This window comes from Cnephaeus nilssonii, assembly GCF_951640355.1.
Source record: "Cnephaeus nilssonii genome assembly, chromosome: 23".
Taxonomy (NCBI): domain Eukaryota; kingdom Metazoa; phylum Chordata; class Mammalia; order Chiroptera; family Vespertilionidae; genus Cnephaeus; species Cnephaeus nilssonii.
The window spans coordinates 16,754,436-16,782,014 of record NC_137094.1 but is presented as its reverse complement, the minus strand read 5'-3'; the positions used below and the strand labels follow the sequence as shown (position 1 = coordinate 16,782,014).

The 27,579-nt window shown below is 43.7% G+C and overlaps 2 protein-coding genes across 4 annotated transcripts in view; one reads left to right on the top strand and one right to left on the bottom strand.

The window, feature by feature from the left end:
- GREM2 (gremlin 2, DAN family BMP antagonist) overlaps positions 1-10,524 on the top strand; it is a 98,352-nt gene extending 87,828 nt beyond the window's left edge. Inside the window, exon 4 of the transcript XR_013813087.1 lies at positions 10,488-10,524. The gene's annotated coding sequence lies outside the window, so the exon portion shown is untranslated. The remainder of the gene's footprint in view (positions 1-10,487) is intronic.
- The window catches only part of FMN2 (formin 2), a 124,900-nt gene that overhangs the window by 13,184 nt on the left and 84,137 nt on the right, over positions 1-27,579 (bottom strand). For 2 of the 3 annotated variants that reach the window (XM_079763485.1, XM_079763486.1), the window contains 3 exons: positions 26,284-26,376; positions 14,087-14,138; positions 6,007-6,156 (listed from right to left, as the gene is read on the bottom strand). In XM_079763485.1, coding sequence (XP_079619611.1) covers positions 6,007-6,156; positions 14,087-14,138; positions 26,284-26,376 — 295 coding nt within the window. Of the gene's footprint in view, positions 1-6,006; positions 6,157-14,086; positions 14,139-23,343; positions 23,574-26,283; positions 26,377-27,579 lie in introns of those variants that run through there. The other variant, XM_079763487.1, reaches the window with a different exon arrangement.

Below are 27,579 nucleotides of genomic sequence, written 5' to 3'. Positions count from 1 at the left end.
AGAAAGAAAGAAAGAAAGAAAGAAAGAAAGAAAGAAAGAAAGAAAGAAAGAAAGAAAAGATTAGTAGGGCTTAAATATAAAATACTAATTCATTAATATGACTACAGTAGTCATATTATAGATCTTTTTGTTTACTAAGAACAACATCGCCCTTATATCCTGTCTCATGATTGGGTTCTGCTACAAGTTACTGCTACACAAGCTTAGGATGAACTCTAGAATCAAGCATACTTCCTTCTACTGCCCTGGAACTCCTAATGTGGTGGAGACCAAGGTCATCTCTGGGTTGACCAACTCAGGGGACCAGGGTCCCCTCAGGGAGGAAGCAGGCAGACCTCTCTAATGCTGAAGGCTGCCCTTCTCTCCAAGGCCCACTGGCCATCCTCTCATCTCCCAGCTCATCTCCAGAACCACTCCAAGGGACAGAATACCATGAAGCCCAAAATGAGATGGTAGTGAGTTCATGACCCGGGGTTCATTCTGCTCAGAGCAAAAACAGTTACGGCTTCCACCAGCACAGCCAAAACTCTGTCCTCATCGAGACAACCACTTTCTCAAAATTAGTAGGTATTTCCTTCTTAAACGCCAGGAGGCTTGGATCTGCCCAATTCTCCAAGGCACAGAGCAAGCCTACTTCCTGAGTGTGCATCAGGAACAGGCACCTTCATGCCCCTCTGAGCCTGAAGGTCTCAATGCCTGGGGTTGGTTAGTTCCATACAAGGCGATGGTGGGCGTGGCTCCTGCTAGGACAGGAGGATCGCACACCCCTTTGCAAACTCAGAACTGGCGCCTTTCAGCTTGACCCTCCCTCTGTGAGACACCGCCATCCGCACAGGACTTTCTACAGCTCAGCATCAAGTTTTCAATCATTCAAAGAAGGACTCTGTAAGGAGACATCCCAGCCTTTCTCTAGAGAGCTCGATCAATGAGCTGTGGAGACGTGTTGGCCAGGCACTCTTTCTCTGATCTGGATAGAGAGCATGACAAGCAGGTGCCCGCCCAACTTCGATTCCTAAAGGAAGGGGCACACTGGGTAATCAATGGGAGGTGGAAGTCGGCCAGGCCCATGCGGGACAAGACAGAGACAAGGCTGATGGATTATTTAGAGACTGTTTAACATTACTCGACAAGATGAAACGACAGATGAAGTTGATGAAATAAAGTTTTCAAACTCAGAAAGGCACTCAGGGTATCAGGGACCCTGAGGGTTTTGCGGCAGTCTCTGACTCAGGAAACCAAAGCAAAATAAATCAAAATGGAATGAAATTAAATAACATAAAAATGCTCAGAGGCTTCATAGAAGATACCATTCAAAAAGAGCAAGCAGACAGACCGCTGGTGTATCTACATATTAATAATATTAGAGCTATAACTAGAAATCCCTAATTGCACAACAATGTCTTACATCATTTTAGGGAATTATATTAGGCATAATGGGATTTTCTTGTTTGGCTCTGCAATGACTTTTTACTTTTAAAAAAATGCAAAATCATAGCTCATAAAACTCTAAGAGCATTAGAATTGGAAGTGATTTTATACTGGACATATGATAAATATGCACATAATATTTAAATGATGATGATGATGACAACAATGACAATGATTTAAAGGTCACTTTATTTTATTTATTTTAAAATAGATTTTTATTGATTTCAGAGAGGAAGGGAGAGGGGGAGATAGAAACGTCAATAATGAGAATCGTTGATTGGCTGCCTCCTGCACACCCCACACTGGGGATCAAGCCCACAACCCGGGCATGTGCCCTGACCTGGAATTGAACCGTGACCTCCTGGTTCATAGGTCAGTGTTCAACCACATAGCCACGCCGGCCGGGCTAAAGATCGTATTAAGGAGAAACAAATTGTAAGCAATAGTTTTCCACATAAACCGAAGAACCCAAGCTGTGGGAGACTAATCTGCCCTGATGGTTGTGCATTCTTGGCTCCCTCTACACACCCCCACCCTCCACTACACATACATACTCAGCACACGCTCTCACCAGTTGATTCCTTTTAAAATTGAGTTTGATGCCTTATCACAGTCGCTTCTAAATCTTAACCAGACTTCAGGGGGCAAAACCAAGTGAGCTAATTGTTCTTTGTCAAATACAATAACTACCAACATGCCTCAGTCAAATGTTCGCCATTACCTGGAACCCCAATTTTTGTTTCAAAGAAGAAATATATATTTTTAAATATATATATGTATACATATACATATATATTTAATATATTTTTATTTATTTCAGAGAGGAAGGAAGAGGGAGAGAGAGAGGGAGAGAATCATTGATCGGCTGTCTCCTGCACGCCCCCGACGGGCGATCGAGCCCGCAACCTGGGCATGTTCCCTTGACCAGAATCAAACCTGGAACCCTTCAGTCCACAAGCGGACACTCTATCCACTGAGCTACACTGGCCAGGGCCCAAATGTTTAAGCGTAGAAAAAACATTTTCCGTTTCTCTAAAGCATCACTCTCACTAGTGGGAGCAGGGATATGCCGTCTGGGTGTGGAGTCTCTGAGCAGAGCAGGGCCTCAGGCAACCCTTCACTTGGGTGACCAACAAATACATCATCCCACGATCCTAACCCTTCTTCCTTTATGCCCGTTCTTCAGATTGACCTTTGATTGCTTTGAAAGTGGTCACTTTCTTCAACACTGATAACAACAGACTCAATCTAAACAGACAGCTCCCTTGACGACCAATTTTGGAAACAGAAATGTTAACATGACAAGAGATGCTCTCCAATTTAATGCCTAACCTTCCAAGGCCCAGCCTTCCAACTCTTTCCCCCTCATTACCGATTCCAGTCGGGCTGAAACCAGGCTTGATTGCCATGTGTTTGTGCAATTAAATTGATGAGCAGCTCTGCTTTCTCCTGGCTCATCAAAGACTACCTGCCTCAGCGTCGAATAAACCAGTAAATTAAACTAGACATCCCTTTAAACACAACCCGTGGCAATGTCACAACTGATCTATTGAATTGAAATGTCTCCAGCCAACGACAGATGAAATCGCGGTAGGCCACGCTACACACTCCGGGGCTGGAGTGCCTGCTGACAGAGCCAGATTCCCTTGTCCAGAACACCTGTGTCTCTCTCGACAGCCCGGGAAATCCTCTTCCAACTCCAAGCTCCCTGTCTGGAGTCCTCTGGGCAGAATTCATCCCCGGCCCCTGTCCTCCCACTGTGCATCACACCACACCAGCGCTAGACTGTTAGCTCTGCAGACCTTCCCCAAATAGACTGAGTGTCTCCTGTGCCTGGAAAAACTCACTATGGGATGAGAATGTCATTGCAAACAACTTTAGGCTGTGATAGGGCGGAAAACGGAGTTCAGCTTACAACAGAGCAACAGGGAGAAGTCAAGCTGTACTGGGCTCCCCACCGTCTTCTCCAGGGACTATAATCGCTTCATCAGGATCCAAAAGCACTTGAGTTCTCAAGCAGTCTGTGCTTCTTTTTTTAAAAATATATTTTATTGATTTTTTACAGAGAGGAAGGGAGAGGGATAGAGAGCTAGAAACATCGATGAGAGAGAAACATCCATCAGCTGCCTCCTGCACACTCCCCACTGGGGATGTGCCCGCAACCAACGTACATGCCCTTGACTGGAATCGAACCTGGGACCCTTCAGTCCGCAGGCCGACGCTCTATCCACTGAGCCAAGCCGGCGAGGGCAATTTTTAAGGGTTAGTGGATGATTGTTCACATTCTATGGGAAAGTGCTCTTCCCTAACTCCAATGATGCTGCCATGAAGGGAACTGCCAATCACGGTCACTCTCCTCTCTGGCTGCAGAATTGAGTTTACGAACTGCTCTGCTAATCACGGTGCCCCATGCCTTAGGCCAGTGGTCGGCAAACTCATGAGTCCACAGAGCCAAATATCCGTACAACGATTGAAATTTCTTTGGAGAGCCACATTTTTTCAACTTAAACTTCTTCTAACGCCTCTTCTTCAACATAGACTCGCCCAGGCCGTGGTATTTTGTGGAAGAGCCACACTCAAGGGGCCAAAGAGCCGCATGTGGCTCGCGAGCCGCAGTTTGCTGACCACGGCCTTAGACCACTGTGGATTCAAAGCTGGGCAGAATGAAAAGAGAAGAGAACGGAGAAGGAGAAGGAAGAGGAGGAGGAGGAGACACTGGATGAAAAGGAGGAAGATGATCAAGGACATTGAAAAAGACAGATAGTGAGAGAGAGAGAGAGAGAGAGAAAGAGAGAGAAAGAGAGAGAAACACACACCTGACCAAGCCCTACAGACAACAGTGAGAATTCTGCATTCAGACAACCCACAGGCAAAGTCCGTTCTGCCCTTATGCGGTTTGGCTGTCTACACAAATAATATCTATTTTGCTTAAGGCATTTGGAGTAGGGTTGCTATTGCCATCGTACTCCATGATAATGAATAGAAACCTTGATAATTGAATGATAAACTTGAGTTATGCAAGAAAACACGTTCGCTCATTTAGTAGTCCGAGTCCTTACTTCCACGTCTGTATCAACTACAACGATGTAACAGGTCAAATCAGCAAATATGGATAGAGTCACTAAGAAGGCAGGAAGGCACTGTGGTCAGTACAGGGAGGACTCTACCAGAAGTGACGACATCAGGAAATACAGATCCATGCAAACATCAAAAAAAAAAAAAAAAGGGGTGGTATAAAACAGAAACAGACATGCCATGAGGCAATACGGGCTTCGCTATGAAGCACGGTATGTAGACAGCAAATATAGGAACAGAGAGGAAGGAACAAGCACATTGGGCAACAACATCCCACTTAGCACAAGTCAGCCATCCTGTCCATGTCCATAAATCCTAGCCGTTGATGTCGCCTGATTTAAGGATGGATCAGAATCTACTTACAAATGCAAACGAAGTGGATGATCCTGACTTTGTATGGAAGCACAACCGAAACGGAGATTATAAGGAGACATTTGAGGACTGCGGTAGTGGTGTGATGAGCGAAGTCCCTTGGGATGTAAGTTTTCTAAAGATCCAAAGCAATGTCACTATCCACGCCAGGATGTTGGGAAGTATACTACGTGGCTTGGATATTAGTGTTTGGTTTACGGTGTAGCTTACATTCCCTCTTCATTCTCCTACGAGGTCCAGCTATTTTGGGATGTTGTCCTGGGAGAAATAGATTTCTTCCTTGAATTAATGTTTAATATGCCTCCATGGAATTGCATAATTTAGTGACAGAGACTTTAGTTGAATGCTTAAGAGGAGAAATCTCCCTTCATTCCTGAAAAGCTCTGCTTTAGGGAATGTGATATAATGCTATAAGAATCTTGAAAGCTCTTTTAAAAAAATATTGATCATGGCCCGGCCGGTGTGGCTCAGTGTTTGGGTGTCAACCTATGAACCAGGAAGTCATGGTTCGATCCCCAGTCGGGGGCATGCAGGAGGCAACCGATTCATGATTCTCTTTCATCATTGATGTTTCTATCTCTCTCTCTCTCTCTTTCCCTTCCTCTCTGAAATCAATAAAAATCCATTTTAGGAAATATTGATCATATGTTCCTTGGTGACATCTGGAAGAAATTTTTATACAAAGAGTGTAATTTTGATGTTATCCTGTGACTTGAGCACAAATAAAACAAAACCAATTCTTCTTACCTTTAGTCTCTTGAGGTCAGTGAGTTGTTCATCTTAGCAGGGTTCCTCCACTCCTACACAGTCTGCTTTTGGGTTATTTCCTCATCATAAAAGTTGTTTTACCAGACAGGTGTCCTGGCAAACCACCACCCCAACCATTCTCTGTAGCACCCCAGCCCCGATGCTGACTCTTTGACTCAAACTCCACACTTTGCCAAATCCCCGTCCGCACCCTCTTAGACTTGCTGCCCCAGATTGAGGGCCATCAATTTTTCATTCAGGCTATGACATTGGCAATCCTAGCGGTGTCACACCTAATAAAACACCAGCTTGAAAATGCCAGCGTGCCCATGAAAACACACACACACACACACACACACACACACACACACACACACCACGTACCTCTCTTGTAGGATAAGTTTGTTCTCCTTCTTCCAAAAGTCTTTAAAGTCAGAGCTGAATTCATGCCAGATGCTGAAAAAAACATTCGGGGACACCTCCTTCTCTCCAAGTTTTGGTTTCATGAAGAAATAGGCCGTGGTCTCTAAAAACCTGTCAGGGCAGACACACACGGAGCATAAGAGCTGTGATGACTTTCCCAATACGGGCTGTTCTTTCCCCGTCCGAAGGCTGATTTCATTCATGCGCAGTCATTGTTACCAAGAGGACACCAACTCTTCAGACCCCAATGGACCCAGATAGGAGCAACTGACAAGACTGAGATCTCTCCCTGGTCCAATTCTATTTTCCAAATGAATCACTATGTGTCCAACCTATTTCAGAAGTGAGCCTGAGGTCTAGTTGGGACGCCCTGGGGGTGGCGGGGTATACTTTCTTTCTGCCCTCTACCAGGGGTAGGGAACCTCTTTTCTGTCAAGGGCCATTGGAGGTTTGTAACATCATTCGAGGGCCATACAAAATTATCAACCTGCTATATTTGGTCAGACATTTAATTAGTAAATCAAATGTTTGGCAGGGCCACACCGGACATTCCCCACCCCTGCCTCTAAACAAATGAAGGATCAGTCATTTTGTCCCCAAACGGATATATGTATTATATACTATTTGGCTTCCATGCTATTTGGCTTCCTACATTGCTGGGGGAGAGGGAGAAAGCATCCAGGAGATGCTGAAAGCTCTCCCATCAGTGAGTGGAACCCATCGGTGAGGGACAACAGACTAATTGTCTTCAGCAGGGGCCACTCAGAGGCTCTTTATATAACAACTACATGAAGCTTCGAGGAGTTTCAAAGGGTAATTTGACACATGGAAAGGAGCAATGGGTAGAAGTATCAATGAAACCGATGGATAATTGTTGAAGTTGGATGATGTGTACACGGTGGATCTTTGCACATTCTGTTTACCTTTGCACACGTTTTAAATTTCTCATAATAAAGAATTGGTTAAATTACAAATGCACACACACACACACAAGTTTAGTACAAAAAAGTAATGGCTATAAGCATCTTTTAAAACGGCATTCTAAAAATATTTTTAAAAGGCTAGACTATTGCTCGAAAGAACTCTATTGGATATTGTTTTTGACTACAAGTTATGTTCCGCAGATAATTAAAATAGTTTTGACTTTCTACTTCCTTATTTGAAAAGCGGACATACCACGAAATGAGAATCCTATTCTCTTAAGCGTCTCATCTGTTTTGAAGGCAGCCTTTGTCTGGGAACTGAACACATAAAGAATGACTCAAAACTTGGTTTTTATTACAGCCAAGAGAGGTCCCGGGAATTACCCTAAAATAGCATTTTCTTGCCACAAGTGATGATCTGCATGGAGAAGCATGTTCTCTGCGAATGGAATATTTTTAAAATATTGTATTGCCTGTTATTGCTATCAGTTATTTCCCTCCCCTCTCCCTCCTGTCATTGGCCTCTATTCTTTTCATGCCCTGAAGTCTACCTTTCATAAAAATCTCACTTTACTCATTTACACCATTCTTCACCACTCTAAAATGTATTCACTCCATCCTGGCACCTTGACCTCCAAAGGGGTAAAATAACATCCATCACCTCTAAATCAACCCTCAGTTATTCACCTGCAGGGTCTTTATCCCACCCACAGCTACTTTCTTTAGGAAAGTACAAGTCCATTGCCTCTCATTTCCAACATTGAAACTCTCTTACTGTTGGCTTAGTCTCCTGATCCTAAAAGCATATTCAGATTTCTTTATTCAAAAATATTTCTCTCAGCCACGCAGACTCACTGAAAGACACCATTATTTCAGTATAGATGGTCTACGATTCAATGCTTCTGTGTCCTCACTCATTTTGAAACTGGCTTCCAGGACCACCCTCCCACTATTGTCCTCTTGGGGATCCCTGTCCAAAACCTCTAACTTTTACCAGTTTTCATCCTTATGCCCTTAAATAATGGAACCCACTGCTGTGCTGCTTATTTTAACTTGGAAATAAGAAATCATTAACAGAGCTTTTTATTTTATTTTATTTTCTACTCCTTTAGGTTAAACCTACACAAATGGAACTCAATATATTATTTCAATTATCCTTCATAAAACTCTCAATTATGGGATCTCGGGTTGACCTACTTCATAACTTCACTTAGTATTAATTTTTGATTTACAGCCTTCACTCAGCTTCTCCTCCTATTAACATCTCACACAGTCACAGCGCATTTGTCAAAGCTAAGAAATTAACACCGATTCCATGACAGTAAAGGAATTCTCTTGGCAGGAGCTACTGCAAACCTTCTTCAGGGAAGTGAGACAAAGTGCGTAGATGAGTAGGGAGGAGAGGGTGAGGGTGGTGGACCCACTCGGGCTGGTCTGCGGTCCCCTAAGAAGCTGACAGACTGACATCAGTTTTAATTTATATGAAAGTCCTGTGTTACCTCATAATTATGTCGGGGGAAGGGAAAAGAGAGAAAGGAAAGGAAATCAGACCAAGTATGCTCTCTGACCGCAAAGGGGTTAAATTGGAAATCAATAACAGAAAGATTAACAGGAACACCTCCGAATCATTTCTGAAGAATTCATAGGCCCAAGAGAATCCCTCGAGGGAAATTAGAAAATTTCTGAACTGAAAAGACGAGCTGTCAGCATTACAGGGTACAGATAAAGCAGAGCTTACATGAAAACTTATAGCATAAAGTGTTTATATTAGAAAAAAAAAAAAAGATGAAGAGCCATAGCATAAGATTCCACCTTAGAGAAAATGAAGTAGAACATGCAGTTTAAGCCTAAAGCAAGCCGAGGAGAAGAATAATAAAAATTAAAGCACATATAAATGAAGTTGAAAACTGAAAATAGCCCTAACCAGTTTGGCTCAGTGGATAGAGCGTCGGCCTGCGGACTGAAGGGTCCCAGGTTTGATTCTGGTCAAGGGCATGTACCTTGGTTGCGGGCACATCCCCAGTAGGAGGTGTGCAAGAGGCAGCTGATCGATGTTTCTCTCCCATCGATGTTTCTAACTCTCTATCCCTCTCCCTTCCTCTCTGTAAAAAAAAAAAAATCAATAAAATATATTTTTAAAAAAATATATGTATTTTTTAAAGGAAACTGCTGGGAAAAAATTTTGATACTAAAGGTTCCATCTGACCTGGGAAATATATCTTATGTGTACAATTGTATTTATATTTTCGCATATGATTTACGAAGTGTTTTCACATATATTGCTAGTTTCCTCCTGACAGGGTAATTGAGTGGTAGGAACATGATAAGAAATGAGTTATAAATTATTACTCCACAGAATTAAACAGCAGCAAGCCATTCCTACAAAGACCAGTATTTCATTCATTCTGGCTTTCAAGTGTCCTAACTGAATCCTACAGTTGCACAATAGACACGCCGTGTTCCATTTGTAAGGTGGCTCGAACGCCATGCTTGGCTCCGTGCTACCTCCCTCCCTGATACTGGGGAAGTGATTTAACAGAAGGAAACTTCTCTCCCTTTCTTCATCTGCATAACGGACGCTACGACTTCACTACCCCGCCCAGTCCTCACAAGAATACTGAGAGAACCGGTGGGCGAAGGCCCCCAAACCTTCCTACTCCCCATCTTAGATAAAGCTACAAGAAGCGCAGAAGAGCAACTCCTCATTTTTGGGTGACCATCGTCATTAGAAACATCACAGAGCTCTCTCCAGCAGGAGTGCAGGGTGACTCGTTCGAGCCACATCCACGGCCATGGAAACCTGCCTTGCGCCCTGAGGTCAACGCCGAGATCAGGGGCTGGAAAGAGACAGGATCTGGCATTTGAAAAATGTACTCTCAGTGCTTGGATGGATGTCAGCTTCCCTAGCCCAGCACTATTTGCAAGATATTCCTGGCATGTGGCAGACCGCATAGCATTGCCATCCCGAGTGGAATACCTTTCTTAGAAGAGGGACACGGAGCTCGCGGGGAAGCCAGAGTCTCTGTAGAAGTATTTGCAAGCTGATTAGACTCTCTGGCACCCTGACATTTTTGAGGACACGGATGCAGTTTGAAACATAAAGAAATAAGTCCAGCCCTGGCTGGTGTGGCTCAGTGGATAGAGCGGTGGCCTGCGGACTGAAGGGTCCCCGGTTCAAGGGCACATGCCTGAGTTGCGGGCTCCATCCCCAGTGTGGGGGGGCATGCAGGAGGCAGCCGATCAATGATTCCCTCTCATCATTGATGTCTCTATCTCTCTCCCTCTCCCTTCCTCTCTGAAATCAATAAATATATCTATATAAAAGAAATAGTCCATTTTTGGTCCATTTCTATGCAGACCATCTCCTGTGATTTCTGAACATACAAAAATGCCTTCAAGGAGATATAGATCACTGCGAGGTGATCTAAGCCATCGGGTAACTTTGACAGCCTTCTTCTATTTTTTTTTAAAAAAACGTATTTTTATTGATCTCAGAGAGGAAGGAAGAGAGAGAGGGAGAGGGAGAGAGAGAGAGAGAGAGAGAGAGAGAGAAACATCAACGATGAGAGAGAATCCTGGATCGGCTGCCTCCTGCATGCCCCCTATTGGGGATGGAGCTCACAACCCAGGCCTGTGCCCTGACCGGGAATCGAACCCTGACCTCCTACTTCATGGGTCCACCCTTAACCACTGAGCCACACCGGCCGGATGGAAGTCAATGGGTTTTGTCAAACTCTAAACAATGCAGCTACAGAGGAAGACGCCTTTGTTCGAAGAAGTGCTGCCCCGAACACGGACCACGTGGCCTGGCAGTGAAAGGGGTGACCTCCAGCTTCCACCTCTGACCCGGGGAAGCCCCCCCTCCTCGAGGCCCCCACATGCTGACCCTCCTGGGGAAGGACTCGAACTGGAAGGACAAGAAGCTTCAGCTCTGTCTGCCGTTATCAGCGCCGGGAAGGGAGTGATGTCATTGTTTGGGGGATCTGCGACGCCATGGCACGTCCCCTCGGTGTGAACGCCAGGCTGGAGCCTGCCTGGCCCGCCAGCACCGGCCCGATAAACACAGACCTGGAGCCTCGCTGTTCATCTCCGGACAGTTCCTCGGAACGACCCTGGAAAATATGCCTGTCCTGAACTAAACATTTCACTTTCCATCTCACCCGGGTTCCAGAAGGCCATTCCTTGGGTAAACACGTTACAGGCGGACGCCCTAAAAGTCACTGCACATGATAAACTACCGGGTGCATCCCCTTCAGGACGGATTAAAGATGTCCCCTCCCGGGACAAATGGACAGTGACATGCCCGGTGGAGCCACTGGAATGGCATTCCGTTGTTTCCTCTCCTTCACCGTGTCTTTATTTTTTGCATGAGAGAGAAAGTTTCCATTTCAGCTCACTGGTTACGCAACCCTGGCTTGGGCTAAATACCACTCCCGCAATATTACACACAGAAATAGCATTTATTTTTTTAAAATCTGCGATTCAAAATTCTTTTACCAGTGGGCTTTCTTCCACCACTATTTCTCGCCCTTTACTACGGGTTGTTTGAAATTGCCTCTGCTGGTAATTAAAATGAAATAGAGAAGGAACGTATGCGCTTCAAAAATTAAAGTAAGATTGATACTAGGATGTAGATTAAGTAGATTTTAAAACTATACTGGCAAACATTCATCACAGCAGAAGCCAAAATAAATGACATTAACTTATCAATTCTGTGGTAATTGCTTCGCTAACAAATTTACTTTTGTCTTATTAATAAACAATTAATTAGATTCTAATCATTTAGTTGTTGTTAGACCCTGGGGGGAAAATTTTTTTAAATTTCCATTCTGAAACATCCTATTTAATAAAAGGCAAATCAACCGAACAGCAGAACAACCAGTTGTTATGATGTGCACTGACCACCAGGAGGCAGATGCTCAACACAGGAGCTGCCCCCTGGTGGTCAATGCACTCCCATAGCAGGAGCACCGCTCAGCCGGAAGCCGGGCTCATGGCTGGTGAGCGCAGTGGCGGTGGCTGGAGCCTTTCCCGCCTCCGTGGCAGCGCTAAGGATGTCTGACTGCCAGCTTAGACCCTTTCCCATGGGAAGCAGCCCTAAGCCGTCAGTCTGACATCCCCCGAGGGCTCCCGGACTGCGAGAGGGCACAGACCGGGCTGAGGGACACCTGCTCCCCCACCGAGGGCACGAATTTCGTGCACCAGGCCTCTAGTGTTATAAAAACAGAGTTTTATTTTAAAATTTTTCAGTAGCAGATGTCCTGTGGAAATATACAAACAACTTTGAAGCCATGTTTTAATCTGAAGGAAAAGTCCCAAACTTCGTAGAAAAATGAAAGTTTGTTTAAAGTAAGAGAAGTGGTCCAAACTAGCCCTTTGGTTTTGCACTAATTACTCACAGTTAATCACACCTTTCTCGGCCTGATTTCCTTTATCCAGAACATCACCTAAATTAACTCACAACCATCCTCCTATTGAAACTAGTACATTAGATCATTCAAATTTTACTTCCATCGTTTTATCAGCTGTATTGGTGTCACAATTAAATCTGTCCTTTGTCTATCTCAAAAGTAAGCTTCCCTATAAAATATGGTTTTTTACCGGTAGAATTTAAAGAAACAGAAGAAGAAATTCTAAAAAAAAAAAAATGTAAAGTTAGCTACAATTTATAAGTGTTTCTATTTTCATTATTCTTTTTATAAATATATTTTTAATTATGTCAGAGAGGAAGGGGTGGGAGAGAGAGAGAGAGAGAGAGAAACATCAATGATGAGAGAGAATCCTTGATCGGCTGCCTCCTGCATGCCCCCTACTGGGGATCGAGCCCGCAACCCGGGCCTGTGCCCTGACGGGGAATCAAACCCAGGACCCTTCAGTCCATAGGCCAAAGCTCTATCCACTGAGCCAAACCAGCCAGGGCTATTCTTTAACTTTAGATACACAGAAACGGCCATGTATTAGACAAATCAGAGATTTTTACATTCTCTGCCTGTGAGCAGACACAGACCCCGAGCAATTCTGTGGGAAAATGAAAACCATCGTATTTGGTCGGGTGCTATTTTTCCGCAATTGAAGACAGCCATGTAAGCTAATTACAAATAAAGTAAGAGCAGGAGCTGAAATAAGCACCCAGTGTGGGAGTGCTGTGGTCCCACAGTACGAAGGGATTGCCTCCAGAATGCTTTCAGACTCAAGATTATAACATCAACTCCAGCCATAATCTCCACCTGCCCTGAGCCAATTCCTCAGCATCTCTCCCCCTACCACCACCCCGTGTGCATACAAACATACACACACACGCACACACACACACACACACACACACAAACATACACACATATGCACATACACATGTACATTTGATTGGTTCTGGTTTTTGGTGAACCCCAACTAATACAGGGAGAAAAAAGCAGTGGAGAAAGTTGAGGCAGCGCAGGAAGATTTCTGAGATACTTTTCTAAGCTCACCCATGATTGCCAACCTCCATTCTGGAAGTTGGGGGGTACACGCGTGAAACCCCAGGCTTTCTAACTGGGCTCCACGTTTGAATGTGGAAACGCAATAGTTTCCTATCACCAAACTCTTGGCCCTTTTTTCTTGAGACAGATTCCTGCTACCTTCCTTTCTCTTGTATTCCCAAACCCTCTTCAAAGGTGGAGGTGCTATGCCAGTGGTCGGCAAACCACGGCTCGTGAGCCGCATGCGGCTCTTTGGCCCCTGGAGTGTGGCTCTTCCACAAAATACCACGGCCTGGGTGAGTCTATTTTGAAGAAGTGGTATTAGAAGAAGTTTAAGTTTTAAAAATTGGGCTCTCAAAAGAAATTTCAATCGTTGTACTGTTGATATTTGGCTCTGTTGACTAATGAGTTTGCCGACCCCTGGGCTTCGCTATTCACAATAAACTGCTACTTAACAGGATTACACACCATCCAGACTCACAAATATAAAATTCCAAAATTCTATGTGGAATCAAAGGACACTGTTACATTACCTTCTTTTCATCCTGTGCTTGGAAATAAAAATGGAGCTACTGACTGGTTCCTTGAGATAAAACATACTAAGAATTTTATGAGCATATTCTGAAAGGAAATAGTACAGAAAAGTACTTAATTTCTCACCATTTATGAGTCTCTGTTAGTGAATTCTCCTCTGCCTCTTGGTCAATTTTAGCTGAAAATACAAAAAAAAAGAAAAAGATAAATGACAAATAGTTATACTCACTCAAGCAAGTAGGATTCAAAGAATATAAAATATATTATAGATCATTATGATGAATGCTAATATGCTCCAGTCAGAAGTTTACTTTATGAGTAAACTTTAAATCTATAAACAGATATAACTGAATAAAAGTTATATTTCATTTTCCTTAAATTAAAACTATCATATTGATATAAAATACATTATATAACCAATTAAAATGTTTAGATGCTAAGTAATTTCTTTAAATCTCTCACATGAATCTGAGAAAGCAAAACACCAGCTAGCTTCGTATGCATGTCTATTGTGTTTGTCGAATATTAAATACCAACAATTAGCTGAAAATAATTATTTCAAGCAAAAGGGCAAAAAAACAAGTCAAAAAACTAAAGAGAAAGGGTATGTGACCTTCTCCCTAAGTGTTCTCCTCACAGATGGACAGACACCGAGATTATTTCTACAACGGAGCAAGATAATACACGAACATTCCCCGTTCATTGAAAGTGGGACGTGATCATGGACCCATTTATTTCCGACTATTTTTATCTAAAAAGAAAGAATGATAGCCAGACATAAGCCCAAGGGTCAAATTTGGGAAAGAGATTACACCACTATTTTCAAATTATTTCAAATAACATCTAACTCCGCGCATTAAGTTAAGTATGGCAGTGACTTTCGCCTTCTGATCTAGTAGCATTCTAGGAATTTACCTAGTGCTTCTACACACACACACACACACACACACACACAAAGATTTTTGACATGCAAGTATTAAAAATACTATTTCCTGTAATACTTTTAGTCTGTTCTGTTCGATTTTAAAAGGTTCATGGTGAGCCCCTAAATTGATTTCATGCTTCACTAATGGTTTGTGACACATTCTGAAAAATCAGTTGAGCTATAGAACAAAAAGTTTAAAGTATGTATTTTATTGATTTTTTACAGAGAGGAAGGGAGAGGGATAGAGAGTTAGAAACATCGATGAGAGAGAAACATCCATCAGCTGCCTCCTGCACACCCCCTACTGGGGATGTGCCCGCAACCAAGGTACATGCCCTTGACTGGAATCAAACCTGGGACCCTTCAGTCCGCAGGCCGACGCTCTATCCACTGAGCCACACTGGTTAGGGCTAGAACAAAAAGTTTAAAGATAATAATAAAAGCCTAGATTAGTGAAAGCAGACGTGGTCTTTTTTTTTTTAATCTTTATTGTTGAAAGTATGACATACGGCCCCCTTTCTTCCCCCCATTGACCTCCTCTAGCCCACCCCCGCCCCCCACCCCAGGCCTGTGTCCCCACCCCACTGTCCGTGTCCCTGGGTTATGCCCATAGGCATACAAGTTCCCTGGTTTGCAAGTCCGCCCTTCGGGTCACGCTCCTGGCCACTCGGCGAAACTAGAAGCCAACGTGGCACAGAGCAAGTTCATTACCAAGAATTGGAACTGTGCGCAAGATCCAACCCGTGTCCCCCGGGGATTGTCAATGTGTCTCCATCGCTGCTTTAAACACAGCCGCCCAGCTTGGGCTGGTTAATGTTTTACAACCTCAAGACAGTGTTTGCTCGAAGTCTGTTGAGTATCTGCAGAGCCGCTATCCAGGACACTGGATTCTAAGAATTTAAAAGGGACCGGTTGAGCTGGCAGCTGAGGGGTTCTCCGCCCTCCTCCCCTTTCCCCTTTCTGTACTTTAGACTGTTTACATACACTTATGGGGCAGTCATCAGCCATTCTGAACAACAGAATAAATGTTTCATCATTTGACTTTGAAAAGACTCTCCGACGTGAACACATTGTCTTCTAGACTCCGCTGTGGGCTGCCTTGCATTCAAATGCTTTGCTTCCAGGAGCAATTCTCGAGGCTCATACAGTTGGTTCAAGGAAAAACCACCAAGCCCAGCGTGGCTCAGTGGTTGAGCATCGACCTATGAACCAGGAGGTCATGGTTCAATTCCCAGTCAGGGCACATGCCCGGGTTGTGGGCTTGATCCTTAGTAGGGGGCATGCAGGAGGCAGCCGATCCATGATTCTCTCTCATCATGGATGTTTCTCTATCTCTCCTTCTCCCTTCCTCTCTGAAATCAATAAAAATAGATTTAGGAAAGGAAAGAAAGGAAGGAAGGAAAGAAGGAAGGAAGAAAGATAGCAAAAGAAATTCGGATGTTCATTCCCTGTCTGGATATTAGTATAAAGGACTTAAAAATTCACTTGATTTCAAGTTCATTGTCCAAAGAAGCCATGCGGCAAAACCCTCAAAAACCCGAAGCAATATATCTGCAATCAAATGACAACTTCCAATGACTCAGAAGAAAGGCGTTGCCTTGGTCTAAAAAATAACCCATCCTGGCTGCACTTAAAAGCAACCGAAATGCACATTCATAGATAATTATAAACAAAAACTAGCTAACACTTTAAATAAGAAGAACAACAGCACAAAGATTGAGGGCTCAGACAAGCAGATGAAAGGGTTCTGAGTTGCCTTCCATCTGATATTAGTCAAAATCAACTCTGTCTCCAATTACCTGGGAATATGTGGTACTTCCTCATGCAAGGGCGTCCGTCAGGGCCTCCGCTTACTCACAGTCCTTTGGACCAAGTTCAGCAGAAATATTTAACCTTGCCAAAGAGGCCAGAGCCAGACCAGCGACTGCAGACGCTAATCGCTGCTTCAAAATAGTCACTTAGTAGGACAGCAACCAACAGAAAATATTTGTGGGGGCAGAGGTTTGGGGGAGGGAACGTATTTACTGCTGTTAGGGAAGACATACTAAAATGCCAACGTGCTGAAACGGAATAATGAAAACACTGGTTTTAACCAGTTGCATATTCAGGGGCATTGGATTGTCCATGACCTTTGGTCTCCTGTAGAATTGGGCCTGAAAGGTAATCTTATGCCCTAGACTTAAAAATCAATAAAGAGATGGAAACAAAAAGCAATCAAATAAATAAAGGTTGATTCCTGAAAGGTTCAATGATGAGAGGGAATCATGGATCAGCTGCTTCCTGCACGCTCCATAGGGGATCGAGCCCACAACCCTGGCATGTGCCCTGACCGGGAATTGAACCATGTGACCTCTTGGTTCATAGGTTGATGCTCAACCAACTGAGCCACGCCGGTCGGGCTAAATCTTCATTTTATACTCAAAGTGAGAAACATGGGAAAACATATGTACGCATGGGTTTTACATTCTGTAGACAATCCCTTGTAAAAAGGCTATTGATTTCCAAGTGGGAAAGTGTTTACTCTACCTAATTTTTTACATCAAATCATACCAAAATCCTATATATTACCCCACCTGTAGACGAAGCAAATGTCATGGACTGTTGCTAATGCAGCATAAAAATAAAGACACATTCAGGGCAACTCATTCCCCTTTTCTTTACCAAGCAACAGCTAGCTTACTGAAGCACACTTTCTTATTAATTCCAAGATGAGCTTAAATAAGGATTTTCAAAAATCTCTCCGGGCCTTTAACTAAGAATATGAAAACGCATGTGTTAAGACCAAGCTTTCAATATTAAGTGTAATACCAATTAATTCTACATTGTAGATTCAAATGATCAAAACACAAAACCGCCCCGGATGGTGTGGCTCAGTTGGCTGGGCATCATCCCATGCACTGAAGGGTTGATGGTTCGATTTCCGGTGGGGGAAGGGGGGAGGGACATGTAGGAGGAAGCCTATTGATATTTCACTCTCACATCAATGTTTCTCTCCCACTCTGTTCCAAGTCAAAAATAGTATATATAATATAGTATTATAAAATTAAAATACAAAATATGTTACTACCGCTATTTGCCCTTTCTCTATAATAGAAGTCTCAGTCATAAGTGCGCATCACATGTACTGGCTGGTCGGTCGGTCGGTTAGACAGTCAGATGGACATACGGTCAGTTACTTAGCCTTTTATATATATATAGAGATTTCTTATAGAAAATGTAAGAATTATTTCTCATGGAAGGAAATAACTCAAACTTCCCTATTCCATGACATACATCAATAATGCCTCTTTAAATGTCAAGAATCCAATTCAGATCTGAAAATTATGCTGAAAACAGGGCTCTACCTATCCGATTTGGCACAAGACGGGACAATTTGCCACCTCGGCTAGATGAGCTCTCTCGTAGGTCAACACGCTTTTTGAGTATCAGACTAAGATATTACTCACTTACAATAGAGAGAGGGGTGGTTATACTTACACACGCCTGTGGGCCACGGGTCCACGCCTGACCAGTGTTGCTTATGTTCACAGTAGAAACGGGTCATCACAGGTATCCTACGTGGACCTACTCCCTCAATTCTAATGTTCCCAACCTCACTAACAGCCCAGGGATACCCAGTGAGAATCTCTGCCTACCAGAAGATCAGTATGCTGACAGATTTGAGACATTGACCAGGAAACGCTGTCATTCTAAATGGTGAAATGTGTTCAGTTCTAAACATTTCCTTCTAGATCAACATGCTGCTCTTTTCCCTAAGGATGTAGGGACCCAGAGAGCATCATGCTGAGCGAAATAAGCCAGTCAGAGAAAGACAGGTACCACATGATCTCACTCATATGCGGAACCTAATGAACAAAATAAACTGATGAACAAGAGAGATCCAGAGGCATTGACACGTAAAACAGACTTTTGAACCTCAGAAGGAGGGCGTGGGTGGGAAGAGATCAACCGAAGAACTTACATGCATAACCCATGGACGCAGACAATAGAGTGGTGTAGGCCTGGGGCAGGGGTGAGTGCAGGCTAGAAGGGGCCAATGAGGGGAAAAGAGGGACATCTGTAACAATAAAGATCCATTTTTTAAAAAGAGCCATCAAACTCTAACGGGTTTGGCTCAGTGGATAGAGCGTCGGCCTGCGGACTGAAGGGTCCCGGGTTCGATTCCGGTCAAGGGCATGTACCTTGGTTGCAGGCACATCCCCAGTAGGGGCTGTGCAGGAGGCAGCTGATGGATGTTTCTCTCTCATCGATGTTTCTAACTCTCTCTCCCTCTCCCTTCCTCTCTGTAAAAAATCAATAAAATATATATTTTTTAAAAAGAAGAAGGCCAATATTGCTTTCGACCCTGCAGTTCAACATTAAGGAATGTATGTATTGTACAAGTATGTACTATGAGAAATGTACACATTTATTCTCTTAATCTTTTTCTTTTCAAAGCAATGTTGAGGGAAAGAAGGTTCACAAGAAAAGCAATAAACAAGTTAATTTTGCTGCCTTTTTCCAGTGGAATACTACGAAATTGTTAAGAAGAATGTACTGATACAAAATTATCTTGAAGCTATTTTAATTGGGAAAAAAGAATAATATCCAGGAGAGGCCTCTATTTTCAACCAAGACCGCGACATCAAAAAGTTTTACAACCTAGTGCTTCAAGGTATTGGATTAAAATAAAACGTGATGCATGGCTGAGTTGGCTGGAAAGTAGAGAAAATTCCCTGGAGCAGACAAAACCATCAGGAGCAAGACTTCAAAAGGTGTTAGCACTGCCCTGGGGGCATCCCTTCACCCGGCAACCCAAGACTGTCCTGGGAACGGCCGTGCAGGAACATGTGGACGGGCCTGGCGTCCGCCGCGGCGCCCCAAGAGACACGCCGTCGGGGCGGAGAAACCCAAAAGGCGCCCCCACGCCCCCACGAGAAGAGACGCCGAGGACGGTGTCCCTCTCCGCCGTGGCCCTGGGTGGGAGGGGAGACCCCCCTCCACTTAAGGATCCAGCACCCCAAGTGGGCGATCACACTGCCCTGAGCCCCCATCCACGGTGAGGGAGACCCTAACGAATTTTAACACAGTTCTCGGTTGGCAGGGCCCTCTGATGTTGAGCCCAAACAAATAATAGAAATAGAAATAGAAAAAAAAACACAAAACAAAACAGAGTCTGCGAATAGATTTAGTTTAGAAACTAAAATGGAACGGGAGTAGATCTGCCCAGGCAGTGAAGGGAGGTAAGAGACCACGGCATCCAGAACGCAGAAAGGAATTGACTTGCAACCCAGAGTTTTATTATCAGCAAACCTATCTCCCCAAAACAGGTGCGATGGAGATTTCCACACAGACAAAAAAATAAAAAAAAGAGGGTTTTCAATCCAGAGTTTCAGACCAGGGAACTTTTAAAGAGTGTTCTTCCGAAAGAAGCAAAACCAGCTCAGAAGGAAGGCATAACATAAAGGGATGGTGAGCAAAGAAGATGGTACTGGTTATAAAAAACATAAGTTAAGCTCAGTGGATACAGCGTCGGCCTGCGGACTCAAGGGTCCCAAGTTCGATTCCGGTCAGGGGCATGTACCTTGGTTGCGGGCACATCCCCAGTAGGGGGTGTGCAGGAGGCAGCTGATGGATGTTTCTCTCTCATCGATGTTTCTAGCTCTCTATCCCTCTCCCTTCCTCTCTGTAAAAAAATCAATAAAATAAGAAAAAGTCTAATAAAATTTGCTATTTGGAAATACAGAACTTCTGCTCATCAACTGTCAGTATAAGAAGGATGAAAAGACAGAGAGAGAGAAGTGTTGGTAACAATTTAACCAAAGAACTCCTAATTATTCAGTAAGCAAAAGACAAAGCGACAGGAAACAGTCAAAAGACTCCACCGATAGTTCATAGAACAGGAAACGCCTTTAAACATATGAAAACCCACCAGTTCCAATAAACAATCAGAAAAAGGCACGTGAAGCCCACGATGGAATACCATTTGAAATAACAGATATAGCCAATCGAAGAACCAAATGCTTACAAGGATCTGACACCCTGAAATTCTATTGGTACAGCTGTAGACTGGAATTAATCACGATTAAGTCATCTGGCGTCACCTTAGAGGCAAAAGATTCATAAGCCTTATGACCCAGCAAATCTTTGTTCTCCTAGGTTAGTACTAAAAAAGAGAATATGCGTGTACCCCAGGACTCAAGCATTTTTCCTTTTAGCTAAAAAAAGAAGGAAAAACGGGAGAAATAAATTGTGGTGTAGCATATACCTCCAATGAAATCTGTATTAACAAAATACAGGCATGTGCACTAACATGAAAGAATCTCAAGAAAAATATTCAATGGAGATAAAAGCTAGTCACAGAAGAGTGCAGTTACAACTCCACTTACCCAAAGGCCACAAACTTGCAAAACTAATAAAATGTTTACAATTTATATTTCTGGCAAACCTATAAAGAGAAAGTAGAAAGATCAGAGAGACAGGAAATAAAATAGAGATGTTAAAAAGATCAATGAAAATAAGAGCTGGTCCTTTGAAAAGATAAACAAAATTGACAAACCTTTAGCCAAGCTCATCAAGAAGAAACGAGAGCCCAAATAAATACAATCATAAGTGAAAGAAGAGACGTGACAACGGACACCACAGAAATACAGAGAATCGTTAAAGAATACTATGAACAATGATATGCCAACAAACTCAACAGCATTCCAACACTGAACCAGAAAGAAAGAGAAATTACTAACAAAGAAATTGAAACCGTCATCAAAAAACTCCCAACCAATAAAACCAGACAGCCTGACAAGTGAATTCTACCAAACATTTGATTTAAAGAATCAATATCTATAGTTCTTAAAGCATTTCAAAAAAAATCCAAGAGGAAGAATTGCTTCTGAACTAATTCTATGAAGCCAATATCACCCTGATACCAAAATCAGACAAAGATAAGAAAAGAAACCATCAACAAAACAACAAAACAAACCACTGAATGAAAAAGATATTCACAAATAATATATCTGACAAGGGGTTAGTATCCAAAATATCTAAGGTACTCATACAATTTAACACCAAATGGACAGAGTCCTAGCCAGTGATTGGGAGCATTATCCCGTACAGCAAAAGGTTTTGGGTTTGATTCCCAGTCAGGGTATATATAATTGATCGATGTTTCTCTCTCACAAATCTCTTCTCTCCGTGCGCGCGCATGCGTGCGTGCTCTCTCTCTCTTTCTCTCTCTCTCTCTCTCTCTCTATATATATATATATATATTTTTTTAATGTGTCCACTCACTAAGATTCATTGTAATTCCAAAATCCATCCTTCTAGAACTTTTGAGGTCACCACGGGCACGTGCAGTGGAAAATCTGAGTCGCCGGACCAACACTTCGCCAGCTGCCGCTCATCAAGGCGAGGCTCTCGCTTCTCATTCCAGCGCCCAAACTGTAAATCATCTTCTCAGTCTATTGTGACACACTTTTCAGCATCTTCATGCTTTCTTTGTCCTTCCCATTGCTCAAGTGGCCGCAGTGCTGTCCAGGGTACACGAGAGCAAGAAGGCCGGGCGGGCTTCACGAAGAAAAATCCACGTGTCAGATGAGCTCCAGGCGGGTGTGAGTGACAGCACTACTGGCGGTGAGTTCAATGTCAATGAATCCACGATAGACACGACACAAGGTATCTTCCAACATGAACACACATCAGGCAGCGTGTTGATCCAATGATGAAAACGAGACCAAAACATGGCCAGAGGCTTGAAGAAACCTAACCCTGTATTTGCAACTGGGAGCAATGGTTCGGTATTCACTAATTCAGTGTTTGTGGCAACGTGATCGAATATAGTTACAGCAAACAATGAGAGTACAAGAATAATAAAATATATTTATTTTTGTGTTATACATAAGATGAATATCTAACATGCAAAACTGTATGTTGTATACATCTACACTAATAAAAGAGAAAGATGCAAATTGACCGTACCTTCGTGACACCCACCAGCCAATCAGGAGTGGGTATGCAAATTAACCCAACAAAGATGGTGCGTTAATTTGCATACACAGGCGCCGAGCGGCTGGGAGCACGGCAGGACGCTGCTCCAGGCCTCTGGGCAGCGTGGGAAGGCAGAAAGGCGGCTCCGGGCCGGAGCGAAGGCGGTGCTGGCTGCCAGGGGAAGGAAGGCCCATTCTTGCACGAATCCTCATGCATCGGGCCTCTAGTATACAATAATTTCATATATATCCTTTTACATTTTATAAAAATGATATATATAAAAAATATAAAATGTACATAAATATAAACTATTTCCTAATAAAAATGAAAAAGGGGGGAAATCAACATATAGAGACTGTATTCACTAGCAAAATATATATTAACTAGAGGCCCGATGCATGAAGATTTGTGCAAGAATGGGTCTTCCTTCCCCGGGCTGCTGGCACCGCCTTCGCTCTGGCCGGAGCCACCTTTCCACCTTCCCAAGCTGCCCCGAGGCCCGGAGCGGCTGGGGTGGTGCGGAACACCTGCGTCCCGCCCCGCCTCCGGCCACTCGGCACCTGTGCAAGCAAAGTAACCCACCATCATTGTTGGATTAATTTGCATACTCACTCCTGATTGGCTGGTGGGCATTGCGAAGGTACGGTCAATTCGCATGTTACTCTTTTATTAGTGTAGATACAACTGTACATGTACATATTATAGGCTTATATCCATAGAGTATCTCTAGAGGGATAGAAATGAAATATAAACATGGTTCAAACAGAGGAAAGTAATACTAAGAAAGACTTACATCCCATTATATACCTGAATTTTATAACAGATGTATTTTTTAAGACATTTAATTGATTTTTAAAGAGAGAGGAAGGGGGAGGGAGAGAGAGACAAACATCGATGTAAGAGTGACACATGTGCAAACATAAAATCACGTATGTTGGCATAAACTGGAGATAGCTACGTTATGGTGGCTTTGACTAAACACTCAAATGGAGAACTTAAGCATCAGTTGTAGTTGTCGCACAAGAACTTCCAAAAAGGCTGCAGCGTGGTACCCTTGAACTTCCTCACTTTTCTTAAATGGTGAAAGCTCAGGAAATTGTTTTTTGCCCATGCCAATCCCCTCCCCCCAAAAATGGTCCCACCGAACAGGTCCCACTCTAACGACTCCCTCCTCTCTGAAACTCTTCCGAACTCTGGCTTCCGTTACAACAGCCTCTCTTGGTTTTCCGCTGACCTCTCTTCTCGAAACACTAACACCTGTGGGGGCGTCTCTGTCCATCCTGAATATATCACCCTCCCCCAGAATTCCTAGGTGACCACACCCACTCAATAACCACATTGCTTGTATGAGGTCCAACCCTCCATCGAGAAATTCCATCTGGGTCTCAAAATGTAACTTTGCTATTCATGCAAAAGATGACTAAGATAGAGTTATAAAGAAGATTTCAGTGCCCGGTCTCCAAAACACGGATGGCGAATATCTATATATATAAAAGCCTAAGTGACCATTACGACTGAACAACTGGAATGACCGGTTGACCGGTCGCTATGATGCACACTGACCACCAGGGGGCAGACGCTCAATGCAGGAGCTGCCTTCTGGTGGTCAGTGCACTCCCACAGCCAACCTCCTGTGGTTCCCCCCTACCCCGTCCCCGCTGGCCAACCTCCCATGGCCCCGCCCCCTCCCCCCCACCTGGCTGGCCCCTGATCGGCCCGAATGGAGGGGCCAGCTGGCCAACCTCCTGGGGTTCCTCCCTCCGGCTGGCCGGCCCTCTGATAGGCATCGATCACTGGTCAGGCCAAGAGACCCCACCCGTGTATGAATTCATGCTCTGGGCCTCTAGTTAGATAATAAACCAAAAATAATGTGAACAACTATATGGGTGACACTTGCCAACATTTTAGATGTGAAATCCAGCAAATTGTTCGACTTCCTTTTTTTTTTTTTTTAATGAATCATAGCATCAGGGCTCCTTTCTTCCCACAAACAACAACAACAAAATTCCATACTTTTCCCTACATAGTTTTCTAAAATTACACGTTCTTGATCCTAAAAACCGCATTGAATGGAAAAAGCAAGACTCATTTTTATTCACCGTTAAGAGGGGAGCGAGCATACAGGGTCCTCCAATATGTAACTACAGGCCTATGATTTCAGCCAAAGGACTATTTGGGAGTCAATGAGTAGATTTTCCACCCCAAGTCATGAGGACCCGAAAATCTGGAAATGACAAACCACTCTGATTTATGAATCTCTTTCATATCCCGTTTCATGTTTCATGTTTTCTTTCGGTCATCATGATTTTATTAAATGACTAAATAGTCTTTTCCTATCTAAAAAAAAAGAAAAAAAAAAAAAGCTGTTCTTAATGTGTAATCAAATTCCAGCATGCCTCATTCATTGTAAATCAGCATTAATGACACCTAAGCAACATATAAACACCATAGCCTAACAGAGGATGCAGCGGTGTGAGGCCCCAGCCTCAGTCAGCCTCTACGAGAATTCCTGAAACAGCGAGAACTGTCCCCAAGCAGGACATGTCACAAATCTGATCTCCAGAAGAGATGGAATGTGCCAAGGATGAAAGGCTTCGAGTAGCGAACGCATGGAAATAATTGTAATTTTCAGTGACTTCAAACAGTGAGACTTTTAACACATTTTTTCCCCTCTTTAAACAAATTGTTTTTTTAACATCTTCTGAAATGTCTCATCCCTGCTTAACTCAAAGGAATATAGGAAAAACCAGTGTGATAATATTGGGTTTTTTAAGCTCCTTGAGAAAAAAAAAAAAAAAGGTGTTAAGTAGCCAGAGAAATTTGTACATCCTTTATTTAAAAAACTGCATGTAATGTTTTGAAGATCTGAAAAACATCAATATACTTGCAATATTTTGACAAACCAAATAAATGCCAGGATAACCCTAGCGAAAACGTAGAAGGATATCTAATTTTCTATCAAAAAAGTATAAGCCCGGCCAGCGTGGCTCAGTGGCTGAGCATTGACCAGGAGGTCATGGTTCAATTCCCAGTCATGTCCAGGTTGCAGGCTCCATTCCCAATGTGGGGCGTGCAGGAGGCAACCGATCCATGATTCTCTCTCAATATTGATGTTTCTACCTCATTCTCTCCCTCCCTTTCTCTCTGAAACCAATTCAAAAAACATATAACAATTTTAAAGTCTTTAAAGATATGAGCTATTTCACCAATATATGTTGTATTCATCTTCAAGAAAGAACAATGATAATAATGAACATCATTCACAAAGCAACATAGAGTCTCTCCCCACTCTATGACAAATGGTCAAACACAGTGTGTTTCTCTGGGATTCAATCCCTTTGAAACCAGCGCGTGTGTTTTTTCACGCCTCCTTGCCCTCTGCTGACAAGGGAGGACACGCAAGCCACCCTCCCCCACCCCCACCCCCGGCGTGTACCTTGGATGATGAACCGCTCCATGTTCTCCTTGAAGGGCTGGATGTGCTCCTCGGAGGACACCTGGTACACCTTCCCCGCCTCCACCTCGCAGGCTGCAATCAGAGACACGCTGTTTAGGGCGCCGTCAATGGAGCGTCAAAACCACCTCAGAACCTCAGGAGCCAAAGCTAGACCGGCCTGTCAACCACCATAACGGACATATGTCCTACACATGTGTTGGAAACACCAGATGCTGACATGACAAGTCTATAAGCAAGGCTTCACGAGGGGACTGTGAAAAGACATTCGTAAGAGTTGGTGACTCCAGCCCAGCCGGCGTGGCTCCGTGGTTGAGCATCAACCTATGAACCAGGAGGTCAGGGTTCGATTCCCACTCAGGGCACATGCCCGGGTTGCAGGCTCGATCCCCAGTGGGGGGGCATGCAGGAGGCAGCCGATCAATGATTCTCTCCCATCATTGATGTTTCTTTCTCTCCCTCTCCCTCCCTCTCTGAAATCAATAAAAATATATATATATTTTAAAAAGAGTCTGTGACTCCAGTTCGGTCACTTCCACAGAGTGTCACCTGGTCAAGGTACACAGCCTCTGAGCCTCTGTCTCATTAGGAGAAGGGCGGGCCGGGGCCTGCCTCTCAGTGTTGTTATGAGAATCGAATCAGTGGAGAGATGGAACATGTCCCAATACTGTGCCTGGCATGTGCTGTTTCCTATCATCATCATGGTCATTATTACCCACTAACGTCTAATACAGGCTTATTCCAAAGTGCACATTTCTGGAAACAGGGGGCTACTCGTCAGAACCACAGCAGCGAGATGGTGAGAAGGCGCTAGCCGTCAGCTTCCTTTACGATGGATCACTTAGGACAGCCCCGTGTAGTTGGAAATTCTGTGCCCGTTCATGTCTACAGATGGATAATCAGGATATACTTAACCATATCCTCAATTGATGAGTTTTCTAAACGTATATATGTTCCTATAGAAGAGGGGAAATGGTGCATCGATGAAAGGAAATAAGGCAGATTGATCAGCCCTTCGAATCGCTTCAGTGAATTTATTTCTGGCAAAATCACTTGAAGAAACATTCCCAAAGGTCTTTGAGTCGTTCGTTTCTAATTGCTACCCAACCTGTTCCTCTAAGACAGCGGTCGCCAACCTTTCGGACCTCACGGACCACCAGCGGTCCGCGGACCACCGGTTGGCGACCGCTGCTCTAAGACACAGATATGGACTCACTACCTACTGTGTTCAAGGTACCTCTCTAGGCACCATGATTACTGCCACGAACCCAAGAGAAT